Source organism: Zea mays, chromosome 7 (genome assembly GCF_902167145.1).
Source record: "Zea mays cultivar B73 chromosome 7, Zm-B73-REFERENCE-NAM-5.0, whole genome shotgun sequence".
In the NCBI taxonomy this organism is placed as follows: Eukaryota; Viridiplantae; Streptophyta; class Magnoliopsida; order Poales; family Poaceae; genus Zea; species Zea mays.
In genome coordinates this window covers 175,088,805-175,110,087 of record NC_050102.1, presented here as the reverse complement: position 1 = coordinate 175,110,087, position 21,283 = coordinate 175,088,805, and the positions used below count along the sequence as shown (strand labels likewise).

The 21,283-nt window shown below is 50.2% G+C and overlaps 1 protein-coding gene across 2 annotated transcripts; it reads right to left on the bottom strand.

Moving 5' to 3' along the window:
- Positions 1-16,283: 16,283 nt before the first annotated feature.
- Positions 16,284-19,752, bottom strand: LOC100193564 (AT hook-containing MAR binding 1-like protein). 2 transcript variants are annotated; one of them, XM_008652686.3, is made up of 2 exons: positions 17,906-19,752; positions 16,284-16,722 (listed from the first exon to the last, which is right to left on the bottom strand). In XM_008652686.3, exon 1 carries the CDS (start codon positions 19,606-19,608, stop codon positions 18,280-18,282), a length of 1,329 nt encoding a protein of 442 aa, XP_008650908.1. In that variant the 5' UTR covers positions 19,609-19,752; the 3' UTR covers positions 16,284-16,722; positions 17,906-18,279. The 2 variants fall into 2 exon arrangements, with proteins under 2 accessions (XP_008650908.1, NP_001132145.1); NM_001138673.1 differs by lacking the exon at positions 16,284-16,722 and having other exon boundaries at positions 18,280-19,608.
- Between the last annotated feature and the right edge of the window lie 1,531 nt (positions 19,753-21,283).

Below are 21,283 nucleotides of genomic sequence, written 5' to 3'. Positions count from 1 at the left end.
ATTTATATATTTATTTTGCATTGTACAATATTTATTCCTTTCCTTCTCCATTTTCATGGTTTTGTTTTTAATTTAGGGTTTGGATGTCATGGGCACATTATTACATTGCTATTGATGCTTTTATTTTTATTATTCACAAATGCACAATCAAATAAACTCCAGCATGATGCACAGGTTATCTATGTGTTCTTTGTGTTAATTATCCACTTATAACTAGGGTTAATCACATGTGATGATAAGTAGAGGACACAAATTGCTGTGATTATCTCTGTTCTCATTATTGCACTTTTGAGTATTACAAGGTGCAGCAGCGGCGGCTGGAGCTTGGTCAGGTCGTCCGCGAGCGGGACTAACCCCGGAGTCACGCTGCTGAGGCCGTGAGCTAGGCTGAGGTCCTCGGGGGACAGCTGGCTGAGGCTACGGAGCGGCTAGCCGGGGTATCTGCTCGGGCCAGAACCCTTGCGGAGAGCCTGGCCGTGAGGGCCCAAGCGCGGTGCTGGCGTCCTCCTTCGAGGTGGAGATCCTTCCGCCTGTGTCACTGTCTGAGGCCAGGCCAGATTCTGCCGAGGGTGGAAATGACGCCGAGGGCGCTGCTCCTCCCCCTGCCGATGTCTGAACCTGCAAGAATAGTTTGTCTGAAGCATGCGTATGTTTTTTCGGCCGCTGAGGCCTAAACATTTTAATTGTCGTATTATAAAGCTGCGTTTTCTCTCCTCTCGTTTCGAGCATTAGGACTTGTTCGTCGGTAGCAGAATCGCTTATCCGAGCGAGAGTTACTTTTCGCGGAAGGTGATGAGTGAGGTATCCGTATCCCGGAGGCGTAGGAGTCCCTCGGCTCGGTCGGCCTTGCCGCTTACGTGCTCTCTCATTCGGTTGTAGGATTCTGTTATCGATATAGTTGAGAAGGCACGAAAGTCGTTTTCTACCGGAGCGTTTAGGACTCGTTCGGTAGCAGAATCGCTTATCCGAGCGTGAGTTACTTTTCGCGGAAGGTGATGAGTGAGGTATCCGTATCCCGGAGGCGTAGGAGTCCCTCGGCTCGGTCGGCCTTTCCGCTTACGTGTACTCTCGTCGTTTTTAGGACCCTGCTATCGATATAGTCAAAAGCACGGAAATCATTTTCTACCCGAGCGTTTAGGCTTGTTCGATAACAGAACCGCTTATCCGAGCGTGAGTCACTTTTCGCGGAAGGTGATGAGTGAGGTATCCATATCTCGGAGGCGTAGGAGTCCCTCGGCTCGGTCAGCCTTGCCGCTTACATGCTTTCTCGCTCGTTTTTAGGGCTCCGTTATCGATATAGTCGAAAGTCGTTTTGGTAGAAAACTTTTCCTTTGGTAGAAAACTTTTCCGAGGAAAATTTTGACGCAGAGGGGGTTCCCCCCTTCTAGCCCCCGAGGGAGGGTCGGGCTTTGCCGAGGCAAGGCTGATCCTTCCTTGACGGTTAGACTTTATTTATGTATGTAAATAACGAGGTATATGAATGACTTGAAAACATCTTAAGGGTAGAAGCGACGTAGCTGTTGGATGTTCCAAGCGTTGTTGTAGACCTCGCCTTGATCGTTGGCCAGCTTGTATGTTCCGGGCTTCAAAATCTTGGCGATGATGAATGGCCCTTCCCAGGGAGGAGTAAGCTTGTGGCGCCCTCGGGCGTCTTGTCATAGTCGAAGTACTAGGTCTCCCACCTGGAAGTCTCGGGACCGAACCATTCGGGCGTGGTAGCGTCGCAGAGACTGCTGATACCGTGCCGAGTGTAGTAAGGCCACGTCCCGAGCCTCTTCCAGTTGGTCCAATGAATCTTCTCGGTTGGTCTGGTTGCTTCGGTTGTCGTACGCCTTTGTCCTCGGGGAACCGTATTCTAAGTCTGTGGGTAAGATAGCCTCGACCCCATAGACTAGAAAGAACGGCGAGAAGCCCGTGGCTCGGCTCGGCGTCGTCCTCAGACTCCAGACCACCGAGGGTAGCTCTTTCATCTACCGCTTGCCAAACTTGTTGAGGTCGTTGTAGATCCTTGGTTTAAGTCCCTGTAGAATCATACTGTTGGCACGCTCCACCTGCCCATTCGTCATGGGGTGAGCTACGGCGGCCCAGTCCACACGGATGTGGTGGTCCTCGCAGAAATCCAGGAACTTCTTCCCAGTGAACTGCATGCCATTGTTAGTGATGATGGAGTTCGAGACCCCAAAGCGATGGATGATGTTTGTGAAGAACGCCACCGCCTGCTCGGACCTGATGCTGGTTAAGGGTCGGACCTCGATCCACTTGGAGAATTTGTCAATGGCGACCAGCAGATGCGAGAAGCCCTCGGGTGCCTTTTGCAAGGGACCGACGAGGTCCAGACCCCACATGGCAAACGACCAGGTGATGGGTATTGTCTGCAGGGCCTGAGCGGGCAGGTGTGTCTGTCTTGCGTAGAATTGACACCCTTGGCAGGAGCGTACAATCCTAGTGGCGTCGGCCACCGCGGTCGGCCAGTAGAAACCCTATCGGAAGGCATTCCCCACGAGGGCTCGAGGTGCTGCGTGGTGACCGCAAGCCCCCGAGTGTATTTCTTGCAACAGCTCTCGTCCCTCGGCGACGGATATGCATTGTTGGAGAATGCCTGAGGGGCTGTGGTGGTAGAGCTTCTTTTCATCACCCAGTAAAACGAACGACTTGGCGCGCCGCGCCAGTCGCCGAGCTTCGGCCTTGTCGAGGGGCAGCTCACCTCGGAGGAGATATTCTAGGTACGGGGCCTGCCAGTTCGGGTTTGGCGTGACCCCATTCCACTCTCCCTCGACGCGCAGGGCCTCTCCCTCGCGGCCGAGGATACCTCGGGCTGGGCCGAGGTCTCCTCGGGCTCGGGCGTGTCATCGATCTTGACGGAGGGTTGATGTATGTCCCTGAAGAAGACGTCCGGGGGAACCATCGTCTGCCCCGAGGCTATCTTAGCCAGCTCATCCGCAGTCTCGTTGTACCGTCGAGCAATATGGTTGAGCTCTAGCCCGTAGAACTTGTCTTCCAGGCGCCGAACTTCGTCGCAGTAGGCCTCCATCTTCCGGTCGCGGCGATGGGAGTTCTTCATGACTTGGTCAATGACAAGCTGCGAGTCGCCATGAGCGTCGAGGCGCCGAACCCCTAGCTCGATGGCGATGCGCAGCCCGTTAACCAAAGCCTCGTACTCGACCACGTTGTTTGATGCCGGAAAAAGGAGGCGCAGCATGTAGCGCACATGTTTCCCGAGGGGTGAGATGAAGAGCAGGCCCACACCTGCTCCTGTTTTCATCAGCGACCCATCGAAGTACATGGTCCAAAGTTCGGGTTGAATTGGAGCTATTGGCAATTGGGTGTCGACCCATTCAGCCAGGAAGTCTGCCAAGGCTTGAGATTTTATGGCCTTCCGAGGAGCGAATGAAATTGTCTCGCCCATGAGTTCCACCGCCCACTTTGCTATCCTACTCGAGGCCTCTCGGCACTGGATGATCTCCCCCAGGGGGAAGGATGACACCACAGTCACCGGATGAGACTCGAAGTAGTGTCGCAATTTTCGCCGCGTCAGAATTACTGCATACAGTAGCTTCTGGATTTGTGGGTAGCGGATCTTGGTCTCGGATAGCACCTCGCTGATGAAGTAGACCGGCCTCTAGACGAGCAGTGCATGCCCTTCTTCTCGTCTCTCAACTACGATCATGGCGCTGACCACCTGAGTAGTTGCGGCTACGTAGATCAAGAGGGCTTCTCCCGCAGCGGGGGCACCAAGATGGGTGCATTGGTAAGGAGTGCCTTAAGGTTTCCGAGGGCTTCTTCGACCTCGGGGGTCCAAGTGAAGCGCTCGGTCTTCCTTAAGAGGCGGTACAAGGGTAATCCTTTCTCGTCGAGGTGCGAGATGAAGTGGCTCAGAGCCACAAGGCATCCCATGACCCTTTGTACTCCTTTAAGATCTTTGATAGGCCCCATGTTGGTGACGGCCGCGATTTTTTCCAGGTTGGCCTCTATGCCCTGCTCGGAGACGATGAACCCCAGGAGCATGCCTCGGGGGACTCCGAAGACACACTTCTCGGGATTGAGTTTCACGCCTTTCGCTCTCAGACACTTGAATGTTGTCTCAAGGTCGGAGAGGAGGTCGGAGGCTTTCCTCGTCTTGACAACGATGTCATCGACGTAAGCCTCGATCGTTCGGCCGATGTGCTCTCCGAACACGTGGTTCATGCACCTTTGGTATGTTGCACCTGCATTCCTCAAGCCAAATGGCATAGTAGTATAACAATACATGCCAAAAGGTGTGATGAAAGAAGTCGCGAGCTGGTCGGACTCTTTCATCTTGATTTGGTGATAACCTGAATAGGCATCGAGGAATGACAGGGTTTCGCACCCAGCAGTGGAGTCCACAATTTGATCGATGCAAGGCAGAGGGTAGGGAACATTCGCACATGCTTTGTTTAGACCAGTGTAGTCTACACACATCCTCCACTTCCCACCTTTCTTTTTCACAAGCACAGGGTTAGCTAATCATTCGGGATGGAATACCTCTTTGATGAACCCTGCAGCCATCAGCTTGTGGACCTCCTCATGGCTCTGCGCTTTTCTTCATCGAAATGGCGCAGGTGCTGCTTCACGGGTCGGGCGCCGGCTCGGATGTCCAGTGAGTGCTCGGCGACATCCCTCGGTATGCCGGGCATGTACGAGGGACTCCACGCAAAAGTTGGCGAGCACTGCTTCCTATTTGGGGTCGAGCTCGGAGCCGATCCAGACTTGCTTGCAGGCGTCGTTGTTGGGGTCGAGGGCGACGGACTTAACCGCCTCAGCCGGTTCGAAGTTGCCAGTGTGGCGCTTCGCATCTGGCGCCTCCTTGGAGAGGCATTCCAGGTCAGCGATGAGGGCCTCGGACTCGGCGAGGGCCTCAGCGTACTCCACGCACTCCACGTCGCATTCGTACGCGTGTCGGTACGTGGATCCGACGGTGATGACCCCGTTGGGGCCTAGCATCTTGAGCTTGAGGTACGTGTAGTTGGGGTCGGCCATGAACTTGGCGTAGCACGGTCTCCCCAGCACCGCGTGGTAGGTCCCTCGGAACCCGACCACCTCGAACGTGAGGGTTTCCCTATGGAAGTTGGAGGGAGTTCCGAAGCAGACGGGCAAATCGAGTTGTCCAAGGGGCAGGACACGCTTTCCGGGGACGATCCCGTGAAAGGGAGCCGCACCGGCCCGGATCGTGGACAAATCTATCCCCAGGAGCCCGAGGGTCTCGGCGTAGATGATGTTGAGGTTGCTGCCTCCGTCCATGAGGACCTTGGTGAGCCTGGCATTGCCGATGACAGGGTCGACAACGAGCGGGTACCTTCCTAGGCTCGGTATGCAGTCGGGGTGGTCGCCTTGGTCAAAGGTGATGGGCTTGTTGGACCAGTCTAGGTAGATTGGCGTCGCCACCTTCACCGAGCAGACCTCTCGGCGCTCCTGCTTGTAGTGCCGAGCCGAGGCGTTCACCGCTTGCCCACCGTAGATCATGAAGCAGTTGTGGACCTCCGGGAACTCCTCTGCCTCGTCGCCCTCCTTCTTGTTGTTGTCTTGGCCTTTGCCATCTCCCGTCGGGGGCCCGGCTTTATAGAAGTAGCGCCGAAGCATGACGCATTCCTCAAGGGTGTGCTTGACGGGACCCTGGTGATAGGGGCACGACTCCTTGAGCATCTTGTCGAAAAGGTTGGCCCCTCCAGGAGGCTTTTGTGGGTTCCAGTGCTCAATAGCAGCGACGAGATCCGTGTCAGCGGCGTCGCGCTTTGTTTGCGCCTTCTTCTTGGCCTTCTTCTTTGTGCCACGCTGGGTGGACGCCTCGGGAACGTCTTCCTGCTGCCTTCCCTGAGGCTGCTTGTCCTTCCGGAAGATGGCTTCGACCGCCTCCTGACCAGAGGCGAACTTGGTGGCGATGTCCATCAATCCGCTCGCCTTGGTGGGAGTCTTGCGCCCCAATTTGCTGACCAGGTCGCGGCAAGTGGTGCCGGCGAGGAACGCCCCGATGACATCTGAGTCGGTGATGTTGGGCAGCTCGGTGCGCTGCTTTGAAAACCGTCGGATGTACTCTCGCAGGGATTCCCCTGGCTGCTGGCGGCAACTTCGGAGATCCCAGGAGTTCCCACGGCGCACGTACGTGCCCTGGAAATTTCCAGCGAAGGCCTTGACCAGGTCGTCCCAGTTGGAGATCTGCGCGGGAGGCAGATGCTCCAGTCAGGCCCGGGCAGCGTCGGAGAGGAATGGGGGGAGGTTGCGGATGATGAGGTTGTCATCGTACGTCCCTCCCAGCTGGCATGACAGCCGGTAGTCCGCAAGCCACAACTCCAGCCTTGTCTCCCCCGAGTACTTGGTGATGGTAGTCGGGGCCTGGAACCGAGCCGGGAACGACGCCCGTCGTATGGCCCGACTGAAGACTTGCAGACCTGGTGGTTCGGGCGAGGGACTCCGATCCTCCTCACTGTCGTAGCGTCCTCCGCGCTTGGGGTAGTAGCCTCGGTGCACCTTCTCGTCGAGGCGGGCTCGACGGTCGCAGCGGTGGTGCTCGTTGCCGAGGCGATCCGGGGCTGCAGGCATCCCGTCCCGCGTGCGCCCGATGCGGACCGAGGCCTCCCGCATGAATCGGGAGGTCGTTGCGCGATGCTCCGGGGGGCACCCTTGCCTTCGGGAGGCAGAGCTTTTGGCCCGTCGGACCACGGCATCCTCCAGGAGATTCTTGAGTTCTCCCTAGATACGCTGCCCCTTGGTGGTGGATGGCTCCGGCATTGCTCAGAGTAGTATTGTCGCTGCAGCTAGATTCTGGCCGACCCCGCTGGAGGCCGGGGGCAGCCTTGCCCTGGCATCGTCAGCGATACGGTGTTGGACGTCCCGGGCCCGATGACGCGCTTCTCCGGCGAGTGCTTGGCCTGCCCACTCCTGCTCGACGTTTTGCCGGAGCTGCACAAGTCGCCCTGCTTCCTCGTCGAGCTTGGCCTGCATCTCGTGGATTTGCTCGAGCTGTGTGTCCTAACCCCCCGCAGGGACTGGGACCACAGCTAGCTCCCGTGGGATGTCAACGCCAGAAGCAGGCCCAGGGGGATCGTCATCCTCCGGCATACCGAGGTGGTTGCCTTCGTCGTGATCCCCCAGATCGACGTGGAAACATTCGCGACTTGGGCCACAACCCTCGTCGTCAAGGCTGTGGCCATCATCAGAGCAACCGGAGAGGCAGTAGTCACATGCGGACATGAAGTCTCGCATGGCACTGGGATCACTGAGTCCGGAGAAATCCCAACCGGAGTCTGGGTCGTCTTCTTCCTCGGAACCCGGGGGCCCATAAGTTGAGACGGCCGTCAGTCGGTCCCAGGATGACCACATATGGTACCCCGGAAGGTTAGGATATGCCTTTACGAAAGTGCTCACCGAAGCGGGGTCGCTTGGTGGATCGAAGCTGAATCTAAAAGGCACAGGGTGGAAAACAGACGGTACCTCTTGGTCGATGGACGGTGGGGAAGTCGCGTCGGGGACGGACTGCACCGTTATCTCAGGTACGAGGCTAACGCCCAGCAAGTCCTTCGCGAGAGTGATGGCGTCATCAGTCCACTTGGGGTTGGCACGTTGCGGGGAAACGACATCCGTCGTTGTCTCAGGTGCGAGGACAACGCCCGACATGTCCCCCGCTGGGGTGCCGGCGTCGTCGACTCGCTCGACAGCCGACGAGGTGTCGCCTCCTGCCTGGCCACGGTTGCCCCGTCTCCTCCTCCTGCGGCGAGGAGGGTGGCGGGGCAAACCCGGATGCTGCTCTTCCGCCACGGGGGGAAGACGTCGTCGAGTCCGCCGCCGCCGGGCGAGCTGACGACCGTCGTTGTTGCTGTCGCGCTGCGGGGGGAGGAGTACCATGTCGTAGCTGCCGTCGCAATACATGAACTCGAGACTCCCGAAGCGGAGCACCGTCCCGGGCTAAAGAGGTTGTTGAAGACTACCCATCTGGAACTCAACGGGAAGGTGTTCGTTAACACGCAGCAGGCCCCTATCTGGCGCGCCAACTGTCGGCGTTTCGGATCCTGGGGGACCCTCAACCGGGCCGACCAGTGAATTTTATCGCTGCGTGCCCCTGCCTAGATGGGTTGGCGCAAGATGGAACACAAGAGGGAAATGCGGCTCGTGTTATCTCGCACCAGGGGGTGCTCGTAGTAGGGGTTACAAGCGTTCGCGAGAGAGAGAGAGAGTGAGCCTGTTCGTTTGCTCGTCCCTCCGCGCGACCCTCCCGCAGGAAGGCCCTGGACTTCCCTTTTACAGATGCAAGGATAGGGTCTAGATGTACAGTGGGGATGTAGCTATGCGCTAACGTGTCTGGCAGAGAAGTGCCTGAGCCCGGTGTACATGCCAATGTGGCTGTCGGAGAAGTGCTTGAGCCCTTCGTACGCGATAACGTGACCGTCAGAGAAGTGCCTAAGCCATGTAGAAGCATAGCTGGCGGTGCGGCTGGGATCCTGCTGACGTCTCCTTGCTTTCGTAGGGGGCTGAGAACCACCGGCGTCATGGACGCACGCGAGGAACCATCATTACCTGTTACCGGGGTTAGCCAGATGGGACGCCGGTCTTGTTCCCTTGTAGCCTGAGCTAGCTAGGGGTAGGGTAATGATGTATCCCCTGTGGCGCGGTCGGTCCGAGCCCAAGGTCGGGCGAGGCCGAGACTTCTCCTGAGGCCGAGACCGGGGTCGGGCGAGGATGCGATTCCTCCCGAGGCCGAGGCTGAGGCCGAGTCTTGGGGTCGGGCAAGGCGGAGACCTCCTCCCGAGGCCGAGGCCTAAGGTCGGGCGAGGCGGAGCTTCCTGTTGCGCCCGAAGCTGAACTTGGCTGTTGTCAGCCTTGCCCGGGTGATTGGCACAGCAGTCGGAGCGGGGCGAGCGGCGCTGTTTTCCTGTCAGGTCGGTCAGTGAAAGGGCGAAGTGACTGCGGTCACTTCGACCTTGCCGACTGAGACGCGCGTGTCAGGATAAGGTGTCAGGCGATCTTCGCATTGAATGCGCCTACGATACGGTCGGTTGGTAAGGCGATTCGATTAAGCCTGCCCGAGCTGGGCTTCGGGCGAGCCGAGGGTGCGCCCACCGCCTGAGGAGGCCCTCGGGCGAGGCGTGAATTCGTCCGGGACTACTGTTCCCGCCTGAGGCCGGGCTCGGGCGCGGCGAGATTGCATCCCTTGGTAGACGAGGTCTTGACCTAAACCGTGTCCATCAGTCTTTATGGTTTGTGCTGAGGGTGGTTACCAGCCGTGTTTAGGAGTGTTGGGGGTACCCCTAATTACGGTACCTGACATCAGCCATCAAGGAATAGAAGCAAATCCAGAAAAGATTGAAGCCATTAAGAAGATGGAGCCACCGCGATCACAGATGAAGGTATAGAGGCTCATTGGATGCATGGCAGCGTTGAGTAGATTCATATGAAGGCTGGGTGAGAATGGGATGCCATTCTATAAGTTGCTCAAAAAGGTGGATAAATTCCAGTGGAACACCGAAGCTCAAGAAGCCTTGGAGGCACTAAAAAGTTTCTGACCACGCCACCAGTGCTCAAGCTGCCACACCGAGCTACCTCCAATCAGCTGGCTGAAGACCTGCTACTATATATCTCCTGCACGACTCACGTAGTAAGCACTACGCTGGTAGTCGAGCGGGAAGAAGAAGGGCACGCATACACAGTACAACATCTAGTTTACTTTATTAGTGAAGTCCTCGGTCCCAAGAAGATAAGGTACCCTCAAGTTCAGAAGCTATTATACGCAGTACTTCTAACTGCTCGCAAGCTTCGACACTACTTTGACGACCACAAAGTCATAGTAGTCACAGGATTCCCAATAGGAGATATACTCCACAACAAGGAAGCTGTTGGGAGAACAACCAAGTGGGCATGCGAACTCGGAGCTCATGATATAGAATTTCAGCCTCGCATTGCAATAAAGATTCAAGTACTGGTTGATTTCGTATCAGAATGGACTGAGCACTAGGTTTCGTAAAACTCAGAAGCTGCTAAAGTCTGGAAAATGTACTTTGATGGCTCGCTAAGATTGCAAGGAGTCGGGGGCAGGGATTCTTTTCATCGCTCCTGGAGGTGATCAACTCAAGTATGCGCTTCAGCTCCTGTTTTCGGTGTCCGACAATGCTGCAGAGTACGAGGCCCTGGTTCATGGGCTGAGCATCACCATCTCACTCGACATCAGAAGATTAATGGTATATGACGATTCACTGGTGGTCATCAGCTAGGTAAACAAAGACTGGGACTGCTCAACCGACTCAATGAATAGATACTGTGCAGTGCTACGAAAGCTGGAGGACAAATTCGAGGGTTTGGAATTCCATCACATAGAAAGGGATCGCAACGCAACAACAAATGCATTGTCGAAGTTGGGGTCCAGTCAAGCCCAAGTTCCACCTGGGGTTTTTGTCCAAGAGATACAGTAGCCAAGCGTCACCACAGAGCAGGTTGAGGAGTGCCACGTTCTAGGTTAGGCAGAAGCAGATCCCAACGACGGGAGGGAACCAATTATCAGATACATAAAAAACGAGGAAGAACTAGATGATAAAGCTATAGTAGAACACATCGCAAGACAGTCGGCTCACTATACCATCATATGGGGTCTACTATATAGAAGAGGTACATAAGGAGTCCTCATGAAATGTGTTCACTCGGCTACTGGAAGGCAGCTGCTGGATGAAATCCATGCGGGGCAATGTGGCGTGCATGCAACATCAAGGACATTAGAAGGGAAAGCTTTCGGGTCCAGGTTCTACTGGCCAACAACGAAGAATGATGCAACATAGTTGGTTTAGAAGTGTGAAACAAGCCAATTCTTATCAAAGCAGCAACACTTACCCGCCGAACAGTTGCAGACTATTCTTGTGACCTGGCCTTTCGCATGCTGGGGGCTGGACATGATCGGGCCCTTCAAAAAAGCTCAAGGTGGATACACTCACATATTGGTCGCCATTGGTAAATTCACAAAATGGATAGAATACAAGCCCATCGCCTCTTTGACCTCAGCAAAGGCGGTAGAATTCATTCATGAAATAATGTTCAGATTTGGGATACCTAACAACATCATCACAGACCTGAGATATAACTTCACTACTTAGAATTCTTTGATTTTTGCGAGCAAAGGAGCATCCAGATCAAGTATGCATCAGTGGCACACCCAAGAGCTAATGGGCAGGTGGAAAGAGCCAATGAGATGATACTTGAACCACTCAGGAAGAAGGTGTTCAACAAGAGCGAAAAGCTTGCAGAAAAATGGATCAGAGAACTACCGTACGTGGTCTGGAGCCTGCGAACACAGCCAAGCCGAGCTTTACATGGAAACACCACATTCTTCATGGTGTATGGATCGAAAGCAGTACTACCAGTAGATTTGATCTTTGGAGTGTCAGGGCTAACATTCAAAAGCATAGTTGGGGCAAAAGCAACTCGGCTGGAAGACATTGATGTATTAGAGGAAGAACGGTTGAACGTGGTCATTCAGTCGACCAGGAACCAGCAAAACTTGAGGCGCTACCACGACAGAGCAGTGTGACATCGATCCTTCGCAGTGGGAGACCTAGTCCTCTGTCGAGTACTGACGGGAGAAGGACGGCACAAACTGCCACCCCCATGGGAAGGACCATTCATCGTTGCAGAAGTTACTCGGTCAGGATCCTACCGACTCACCCAAATGGATGGCACCGAAGTGGGGAATTCGTGGAACATTGAGCACCTCAGGAAATTCTATCAATAGCAGTACCTCAAAACTCTGGTGGACAAGTTGTACTTTGTAAGCAAAAGGTCTCATTATCAATAAAGCTTCTATGTTCTACTGCATACAAATTCTCGATCAACAACTGGCCTAAGTCGGATACAACTTAGAATCGACGCAACATACCTTCACACTTACATGACTCAGGGTGATGACTATACCCTACTAACGGAGCAATCGACTTAAGTCGGAAACGCCTTAAGTCGGTGCGACATGCTCACGCTTACATGATTCAGGGTGATCACTATACCCCACAAACGTAGCAATCGACTTAAGTTGGAAACGCCTTAAGTCGGTGCGACATGCTCACGCTTACATGACTCAGGGTGATCACTATACCCTACTAACGGAGCAATCGACTTAAGTCAGAAACGCCTTAAGTCGGTGCAATATGCTCACGCTTACATGACTAAGGGTGACCACTATACCCTACTAACGGAGCAATCGACTTAAGTCGAAAACGCCTTAAGTCGGTGCGACATGCTCACGCTTACATGACTCAGGGTGATCACTATACCCTACTAACGGAGCAATCGGTTTAAGTCGAAAATGCCTTAAGTCGGTGCGACATGCTCACGCTTACACAACTCAGGGTGATCACTATACCCTACCAACAGAGCAATCAGCTTAAGTCGAAAACGCTTTAAGTCGGTGCGGCATGCTCACGCTTACATGTGTCATGTTCGGGCGCACGTATACTAGGCGTCGCCGAGCCCGGGACGTGCGTCGTGCCCAGGAGCGCGCCGAACAGCATGCAAAGGCCACGCAGGAAGGCATGTTGGGCGCCGGCTCCACCAGCGGCTAGGGATAGATATGTGTCGATTTGAGTTCCTTAATTAGTGGAGGTGGTTACTCCAAGTCGGTTGGGCCATAGGCCATATATATCTTAGTTCCTTAATTAGTGGAGATTGTTACTCTAAGTCGGTTGGGCCATAGGCCCTATATATATCTTGTAATCAAACTATGAGAAGGGAAGAATATCAACTATCTAATCTCCTCTCTCTATTCTCCTAAGTCAGCAACCTGGGAGCATAACCCGGTTGACGAAGAGCGGCGGCGTGGGGGTATAACCCTACCGTCTACCACGGATCGCGACTACGAACTCCGTAGTCGGGGACCGACATCCTTGGGAACGAACGCCCTTGACAACCTGGTATCTAGGTCACGTCGATCCTCTCCCACCACTTCCTCCCAGTCCACCATAGCAGCTGCCCCCAAGCAGCCACCGCCACGTCGTTTAGCCCACCAACATCGCCTTCTTTCTCCACAGCATCCGCCCTCACCTTCCCACCATGTCTGAACCGACCATAGCCAACATGGTCGAGATGTTGAAGTCCTTCAAGACGGAGATGTCCACCTTGCAGGCTGACCTCGCTGCGTTGAAGGAGAAGTCAGTTTCGTCGTCGGACAGCAGCGGCGGCCGCCGCTCCGAGGGTTACCGCAACCTGGATCGCCTTCCCAAGTTCTAGAAGCTCGATTTCCCTCGCTACGACGGCAAGTTCGACCTGATGCTCTTCATCAACAAATGCGAGTCGTATGTTCGGCAGCAACGCACCATGGCGGAGGAGCGCGTCTACATGGCGTCATACAACCTGGAGGATGTCGCCCAGATGTGGTTCATCCAACTAGAGGACGATGAGGGCACGCCTCCGTGGGGCAGGTTCAAAGACCTCCTCAACTTGCAGTTCGGATCGGCCCTACGCTCGGCCCCCCTTTTCGAGCTGTCCGAATGTCGCCGTACTGGCACGGTGGAAGAGTATTCCAACCGTTTCGAGGCTCTCCTTCCCTGTGCCGTCCGGTTGGATGAGAGACAACGCGTTCAACTATACACGGGTGGGCTTCTTCCACCATTGAGCCAATGTTATGAAGAGATATTTTGATGTTGTATCAGGGTGATTGTGTACCTTCATATCATCATATGTGTGTTGTTCTGACTTGCGAATTAATTTTGTAACTATTTCTCTGCAGCTTGTTGAGTGGTTTCAAAAATCACATCTGCTCAAACTTGTAGAGCGTGATTACGCTTGACGTGTTGATTTAACAGCTAAGATCTAGAGTACAATATGCACTTATCCTTAATATGAAGCCTGCAGTATCTATGGTTCAAGAATACTGATTCTTTGAAAGAGATATTTTTATATGGTTTCAAAGCTTCAGAACAATGCAACAGAACTTATATACACGTGTTTTGCTTTGATCTTAACATAAATGTGTAGTTATAAAACCATGTCTACTAAGCATCGAATGATTTAGTTTTTTTCGAGCCATCTGATGCCACATATGTAAGGGAAGGGTTGATAGACCAATCCCCTTCTGCAGATCTTAAAACAGTAAATTAACTAACGCCTCATTAATTTTGTTATTGTACAGATCTTAATGTTGGTGCCCAAGTACTGGTCGTTCCTTGTACTGCGAACTGCCGTTCTTCTTCAACCTGCTTTGGTGGAAGGGAGCCATTTTGGGTGCATGATGTGATATTTGGCCACACACTATCCTCCAAGCTCGCCAGGTAAGGTACCTCAACGGCTCAACCTGGAGACCTCCTGGGACAAGGTACGCCCCGCCCGCCGTCGCTCTTGCGCGCGTGCTGGGTAGCTAGCTGCTCCCGTGCTTACGCTCTCGTCTCGGCTTTGCTGTTGAAGGACCAGCTGCTAGACGTGGTGCACTAATATCCGGAGCATGTACTGCACTTCTTCAATCGTTGTATCTATTTTTAAGTTGTAAGGCTGTCCGCACTCGAAAGCTGTAAAGCGTGCGCTACCGGATACAGTTAGAAATGCAGTAAAAATCTGCTGCAACGTTCACCTTACCGTCCACCTTAAATTAAAGGAAGACATGAAAAACGCTACTTCTAGAGCTACTCCAAATCTCCCTCCTCCCGTCATGGAAACTTGTGCGCTGACAGCGTGAGGCGATGTGGCTGTACGTGTGTGGTAGCGTGGTAGAAAGAAATCATATAATATGTGGTAGTTGGTATAGAGTTGAGATATGAAGTAGATATGACTGCGGAGAATTGTAGTATAGAGTAAAGAATTTTGCTGACTAGGACAGAATATTCCTTTTAGAGTAGAAATTTAGAGTTATATGAGTGCGGATAGCCTAATGTTACTTGAAAACAGTGACAAGGTAATTATTTCTCTGTCTAAGCAGTTGCTGAATCAATAAGGAAAAAACACAACAAATCATGATAATAATGAGGCAATGCAAATACGACTTTTGTATTGCTTGATCTAGCTAGGGTTTGTACTGCTTGATCTAGCCAGGATAAGAATGCCAGAACGATCTCTTAAATTCAAAGGCCCCAACGACTGAATGAAAGCAGATCCAAAAATTCCTCAAAAAAAAAAAAGCAGCTCCACAAATGTTCCTTCCCCTTCCTATGGTGACCTTTAACCAAGCACGAATCAGATGCTTGGATTGCAGACCACTGAGGTAATTTTTAGTCTTTGCACTATTTATTCCTCATTTTACTTGGTCGGCCTGAATTCAAACAATATTTTCTATGATAGGTAAATGCGAGTGATAGTTGTGGTAAGGCGAACTCCAAGATTGAGAATGGTGTTGAGGGGACTACACCGAATTCTATCAAAGAACCTATCATCAATGTGACTCTGAATTATAGTTATAAACAGTCGTTGGTGTTGCAACATGAGTCATGAACTTTTTTTTACTTCTTATTTTGATTTTCATGTATTAAGTGGGCAACAATTTCACAGGTCAAAACATCCCAAAGTTGTCTTGAGGTAAAAGTGGTGTTGATGATCTTATTGCTAGCTAGCATCAAGATATCAAAGATCCTTATTATCTGCATTTATAATGACTGTTATAACCAGAAATTGACGACACTTGTTAACTATTGCATGATGCTTAAGTTCAGAAAGCCAATGAAACAACATGTTATTTCTTGCCATGTTCAGTTCCAGTGAGGTAATGATCTTCAGAATTACTAATGTTTCCTTGAATTACAAGAACCCAACACCACATTCCTTTTGTTGTATCTAGACATACACAATGTAGTTAGCCTAGTACTATTCATCTTATGTAGGAAATGGATCTGCATTTGACATAAATGTTACAGTAATATTTTGTCATATGAATTTTGCATGTCATAATGATGTTTGTCATTTCGTATCTATGTTCTATACTAACTTTTAACTCATGTGGCAATGCACAGGCACGTACTAGTCAGACTTAACTACGCTGAAATGAGCCATCGTGTAGATTTAATTGGTGTCGGTAACTACGAGCTGCTCAAATATTGCATATCATATGATATAAATCTGTAGTGTCGGTAAACAACGGTCTGTTTAAATATTGCATATCATATGACAGAAATCTGTGCCCGTAGCGCAAACACATATGATACAAAATCCGCTAGTTTTTTATAAAGAGAAGAAAACCAAGAAACAGGCTCTAAGGATGAACGCAAACTCTTCGGCATTCCCTGCCGCATTTTATCAAATAGATTTGCAATAACCTGTACTTTGTGTCTCCTGTTTCTATGGTTCCATGGTATGTTTTTTAGATTCGAAACATTCACATATGGAATTCGGAGCTTTTTTTCTTGTTTATATCCTTGCTGCTGTAGTTGAAATTCATACCAATATACAAAGTACAGTTTGAGGTCATGGAGCATTGGAGCTCGTGATGACTACGAAGGCAATGCTTCCAGGAGCTACAGTAACACGGTTGACAAATAAATATTCTAGCTGCCAACCACAGTTACTATTTTCCGCTTACGATGGAAAATTGGGCACAGACAAATTCCATTTAGGGGGTGTTTGACTAAAAATTAGCTCAGGCGAGGAAATCAATAGCTTGGCATATGACAAACAACAAAGAAAGAATTATAGGCTACAAGCCACGGATGGCCCCTAAACTGAGGCACACGTCCATACCACTTCTCTTATTCAGCTCCTTCGATGACTAGTGAAGGCAATCAACTGATGGCAAGAAATGCGTAGAGTTTTTGATCGAGACATCTGAAACAAAAGGACATAAACACAAGTGTAAATTAGACAATCAAACGAGGATAAGACATTAGATAGTAGATGCAACTGGGAGGTATGGATCATGCATAAAAAAAATCTCCATCGTTAAAATTTCTATGAAAAGTTACACCTAAGGCCTTGTTTGATAAAACTCCTTTGGAGGAGCCGGAGTCGTTTTGGAGCTACCATAATTTCTGGCTTACAATCGGTGTTATATTAAATGTTAAACAGTAAACAACCGGTCACCCTATGTTTAGTGTTTAGATGATGCTCAAAATGGAGTTAATCAGTTAACATCCTAAATGGTTTTGTGTAATAACACTAAATATACATATCTAAGTATGTAAAAGTCGGCTGCACTAAAAAGTACTACCCCTGTTCTCCAATATTTGTCGCTGGCTAGTTCATTTTTCAACTAAAACGCGACAAATAAAAAAGAAAAGAGGAAGTATAAACATCTATGCTTGTAAAAAGTAGAAAATACTTTTTTGTGGAAGAAAACTAAATCTCACCTCACATCATATATTTATGATGTAAATTAGCTGGGTGCCAAGTAGCCTTTCTATTGACTATAAGGTGATCGACTGTATCCAATTTAATCACGTTGAACTCGATTCTGTTTAGATAGTTTAGACGGTTTAAATGGTCCAACCGTTCACTTGAACGTTTAGGTTCTAAACAACACCAACACGGGTGGCCTTTGTTAACCATTTAAACGCTGTTTAGGCGGAGGCTACATAAGAACACATAGCCACAACATGCCATGGTTTGCTGTTACCGCGCTTTGGCTGTAGCCATGACCAGGAGATGTTTATTAAAAGTAAAAAGGTCATGATTAGAAAAGGAATAATACTACATTCTATCAAGCATTCGTGACTATCACGAGAGTAATTTTCTTGGTAAACAGATAACAAGTTGGAATATAATTAGATGAACAAATAATAACGAAAATAACATGATTATGACAATGACAATGCATGTGTTTTATTGAGTGTAAGTCACTATTTTATATCCAAGGGTAAGGGTATGCATCAGCAAACTAAAAGAATTACACACAACTTGTTTGGTATTGAATAATGCAAACTGAGTCAATACATCATGAGTCCATGAAATCACTGAGACGTCCATTCTAAATAAAGGATATATTTATGCACATTAAGAAGAACAAACTTACTATTGTAAATGGCATTTATCTGCTAGTGCTCCATATGACCTCTGTTGCACTGTAACCCTTATAAAACTAAAAGCTTCATCAATCATCCATGTCGAGTGCGTTATTCCATTCACCCCATTTACCTCCTTATGTTAATCACGGGTGGCACATATTACATGTCCCCAACTAATTTGGGGTACTTTACTCTGCAGATTTGTGAAGATTATTGACCCAGATGGTACAGCAGACTAGCTAACTACAAAACACAGAATAAGTATGAGAAATGGTGGCAATGGAACCAAGGGAGTAGTGAAGGATCAGACTAAGTAGGAATTCCTTCAACAATAGGATACACACCACTTCTACGAACACCTACACTGAGCACATTGTGACAACTAAAACATCCTTCTGTTATTGCCATCCTCCCTCAAGAATGGTAAGTTGTGCAAATTCCCCAATATAGCATCAGTCGCATCAACATCCAAATCAAACCTGATATCCTCATCCCCGCCAAAATTAAGCATTGTGGCGCTATCAGTTGGCATTGCCACCTCATTTATGTTGATCTCTCTAGTACCCACTGTCTGCCCACTTCCTGCATTCCCATTCAACGAATCTGCCCCAAGCATAGATGGCTCAATGCCACTGTCCACGCCACTGGAACTGTGCTTCTTAGATACAGCACCAACTTTCTTGCGGGCTGTTGTCTTCTTCATCCTTCCTCTAGATGGACCTGCTGCACGGTCAATGTCACCACTCTTACCTGGGGGCTGCACACTTGCTGGCGTTGAATTGTCGTCAATGCCATTATTCTCAACATTTTGTACATCAGTGCCGCCATTATTCTCAAGATTCTGTACATCAACATTCACAGTGACCGCAGGTGCTGGCTGCAGCGGAGATTCAGAATTCCCAGGAAACATGGGGCAAAATGGCCTCCAGTTGGTGCTCAAATCAGCTGCCTTAGGGAAACCCATGGGGAAGAAGCCCCACGCGCAGTAGTACATGTCTGTGCCGGGCACAATAGGCGGCGCGTTCGGGATCTCTGTGGCCTCGAACGCTCGCCGGCAACCCGCGCTCTGGCACCTGAGCGCGCGCCCCACCAGCGCACGCTGGTATTGATACACATGGCAGCAGTAGGGGCACACCGTCCAGAACGCATTGCCATCAGCCGAGGCCAAGGCGTCCCCAGAAACAGGAGCAGGAGCTGGGATAAGAGAAGGAGCGGCAGCAGGAGCAGGAACAGGAGCAGGAGGGGCAGCAGGGGCAGGGGCAGGAACAGGAACAGGAGCGGCAGCAGGAGCAGGAGCAGGAGGTGGATCAGCGGAGGCGTTGCTGGAGAGATCAGCAAAGGCTTCTTGGATGAAATGAAGAGCGGTGTCCGCGGCGGGACGGGGATTACGCGGGGAAGACACGAGCTGCGAGAGGCGGTGGAAGGAGCGCTTGGCGGCGGCGGGGTCAAGGCCCGGGGCGGGCTGGAGCTGGAGCACGCCGACCGGATCGGGGCGGCCGGAGGGGAGCAGGCGCTGGGAGGCGAGGAGGACGTCGGCGACGGCGAGGAGCTCGTCCGCACCGGGGAGGTACGGGTCAGCCTCAACCGCGCGCTCCGCCAGTCGCTTGCAGCCGACCAGGTCCCGCGCGGCGAGTAGCTTCCGGGCGATCTCGAGCCACCGGGCCGGCTCGGCGCGGCTGCGGCCGCCGCCGCCGCCGCCGGAGAAATCCATGTGTGGGATGGGGTGGAAGGAGAGTGGTGGTAGACTGGTAGGCAGCGAGCGCTGGAGGTGGGGTTCAGCTGTCAGGTGTTACGAGGGGGATGGGAGCCTTCTTTCTGGGATCTAGCGACTAGCGGAGAGCTTTCCGTTGCGAGCGGGAGCAGTGACGGACTGACAGTGGTGGTTATACCGACATCCACGGTCAGCACGGCCGGTTATTACGGTTCTTTAAATGCACTAGAATAAAAGATTGTAACTTTAGATATATATTATTGGTTTCATATGTTATTGACTCATGTGAACCCCACATATAATGAGATAGTAATAATACATATCTAAAGTTGTGAATGGTACATATCCAAATTTTATTAAAATTAACTACTAAAATTAGCTGAGACATCTAAATAGTCTACCTAATAGTTTAGTTATTAGCAATTTTTAGCCAACTAAGGTCCTGTTTGAAATCATTAGAGCTAATAGTTAGCTAACTAATAAATTATTAGTCAGGTTAATCCAGCTAATGAACTAATTGTTAGCTACGATATAGCTAACAATTAGATACGGTATTAACTGATGGTGTTTAGAACCCAACAAGTAATTTTTAGTAGCTAACTATTAGTTTTAGAGATTTTAAACAGAGCCTAAGTATTAGTTCTAGTACATTTAAATACCCTAAAGGAAAAGAAAATAGAAAAGAAAATGTAAAAATAGGAAATTGAATACAACGTTTAGATTACGTAGTCATCTAAGACGAGATCCAAATATTAATGTTTTTTTTGAAACAAGCTTTTTATTGCTCTACTTTTAAGAAAGCAATTAACAATTTTGTAAGTGCAATCAATCTCAAATTGAGAGGTTTGGTGATTTAATGAAAAAACAAATAAGATTACTAATAAGTTTGCTTCTAGTGCACAAAGAAAAAAAAGGAGTAACAACTTTAGTTGAGAAATAGAAAGGGAAGTGTCAAGGACAAAGCAAACACATCAGTGGTGCTTTGAAAAGATTACATGTGACGATCGTGTAAAATTTTCTATATATCTTGAGTCGCAGAATCTAATTCTTTCTTAGTAATTTCCGCACATGTAATGGTGTTTGCTATTGCTTAAGCCTCTAAATTCAAAATCTATTTTGAAAACAAAAATTCTTTGGACACTCTGTGTTTGCGTCTGTAGTTAGGATTGAGAAACAGAGAGTGTTCCTGTTGAAAAGCTAGGTTGAACTTGACTTAAGCTGAGTTGAGTTTTTCTTTACCTGGGTTAAACTTGACTTAAGCTGAGTTGAACTTTTCTTTAGCTGGGTTGAACTTGACTTCAGCTGAGTTGAGATTTTCTTCAGTTGGGTTGAACTTGACTTTAGCTGAGTTGAGTTTTTCTTCAGCTAGATTAAACTTGACTCCAGTTGAGTTGAGCTTTTCTTCAGCTGGTCAAAACCAGTTGAACCTACCTCCGGGCCAGTTCAACTTGGTTTTCTCTCCTGAACTCTCTAGTTAATACCAGTTGAACCGACCCTAGGGGCGGTTCAACCGATGTCTGGGTCAACTGCCTAGTCTGACCTGCAGTCTGCTAGTCTGACTAGCAAACTGTCTGTCAGCCTGCCACCAAGCGGTTGAACCGCCCCTGGCCCCAGGGGAGGTTCAACCGGTGTCAGATCGACTTTCAACCTGCCCCATGCGGTTCAACCGGTCCTA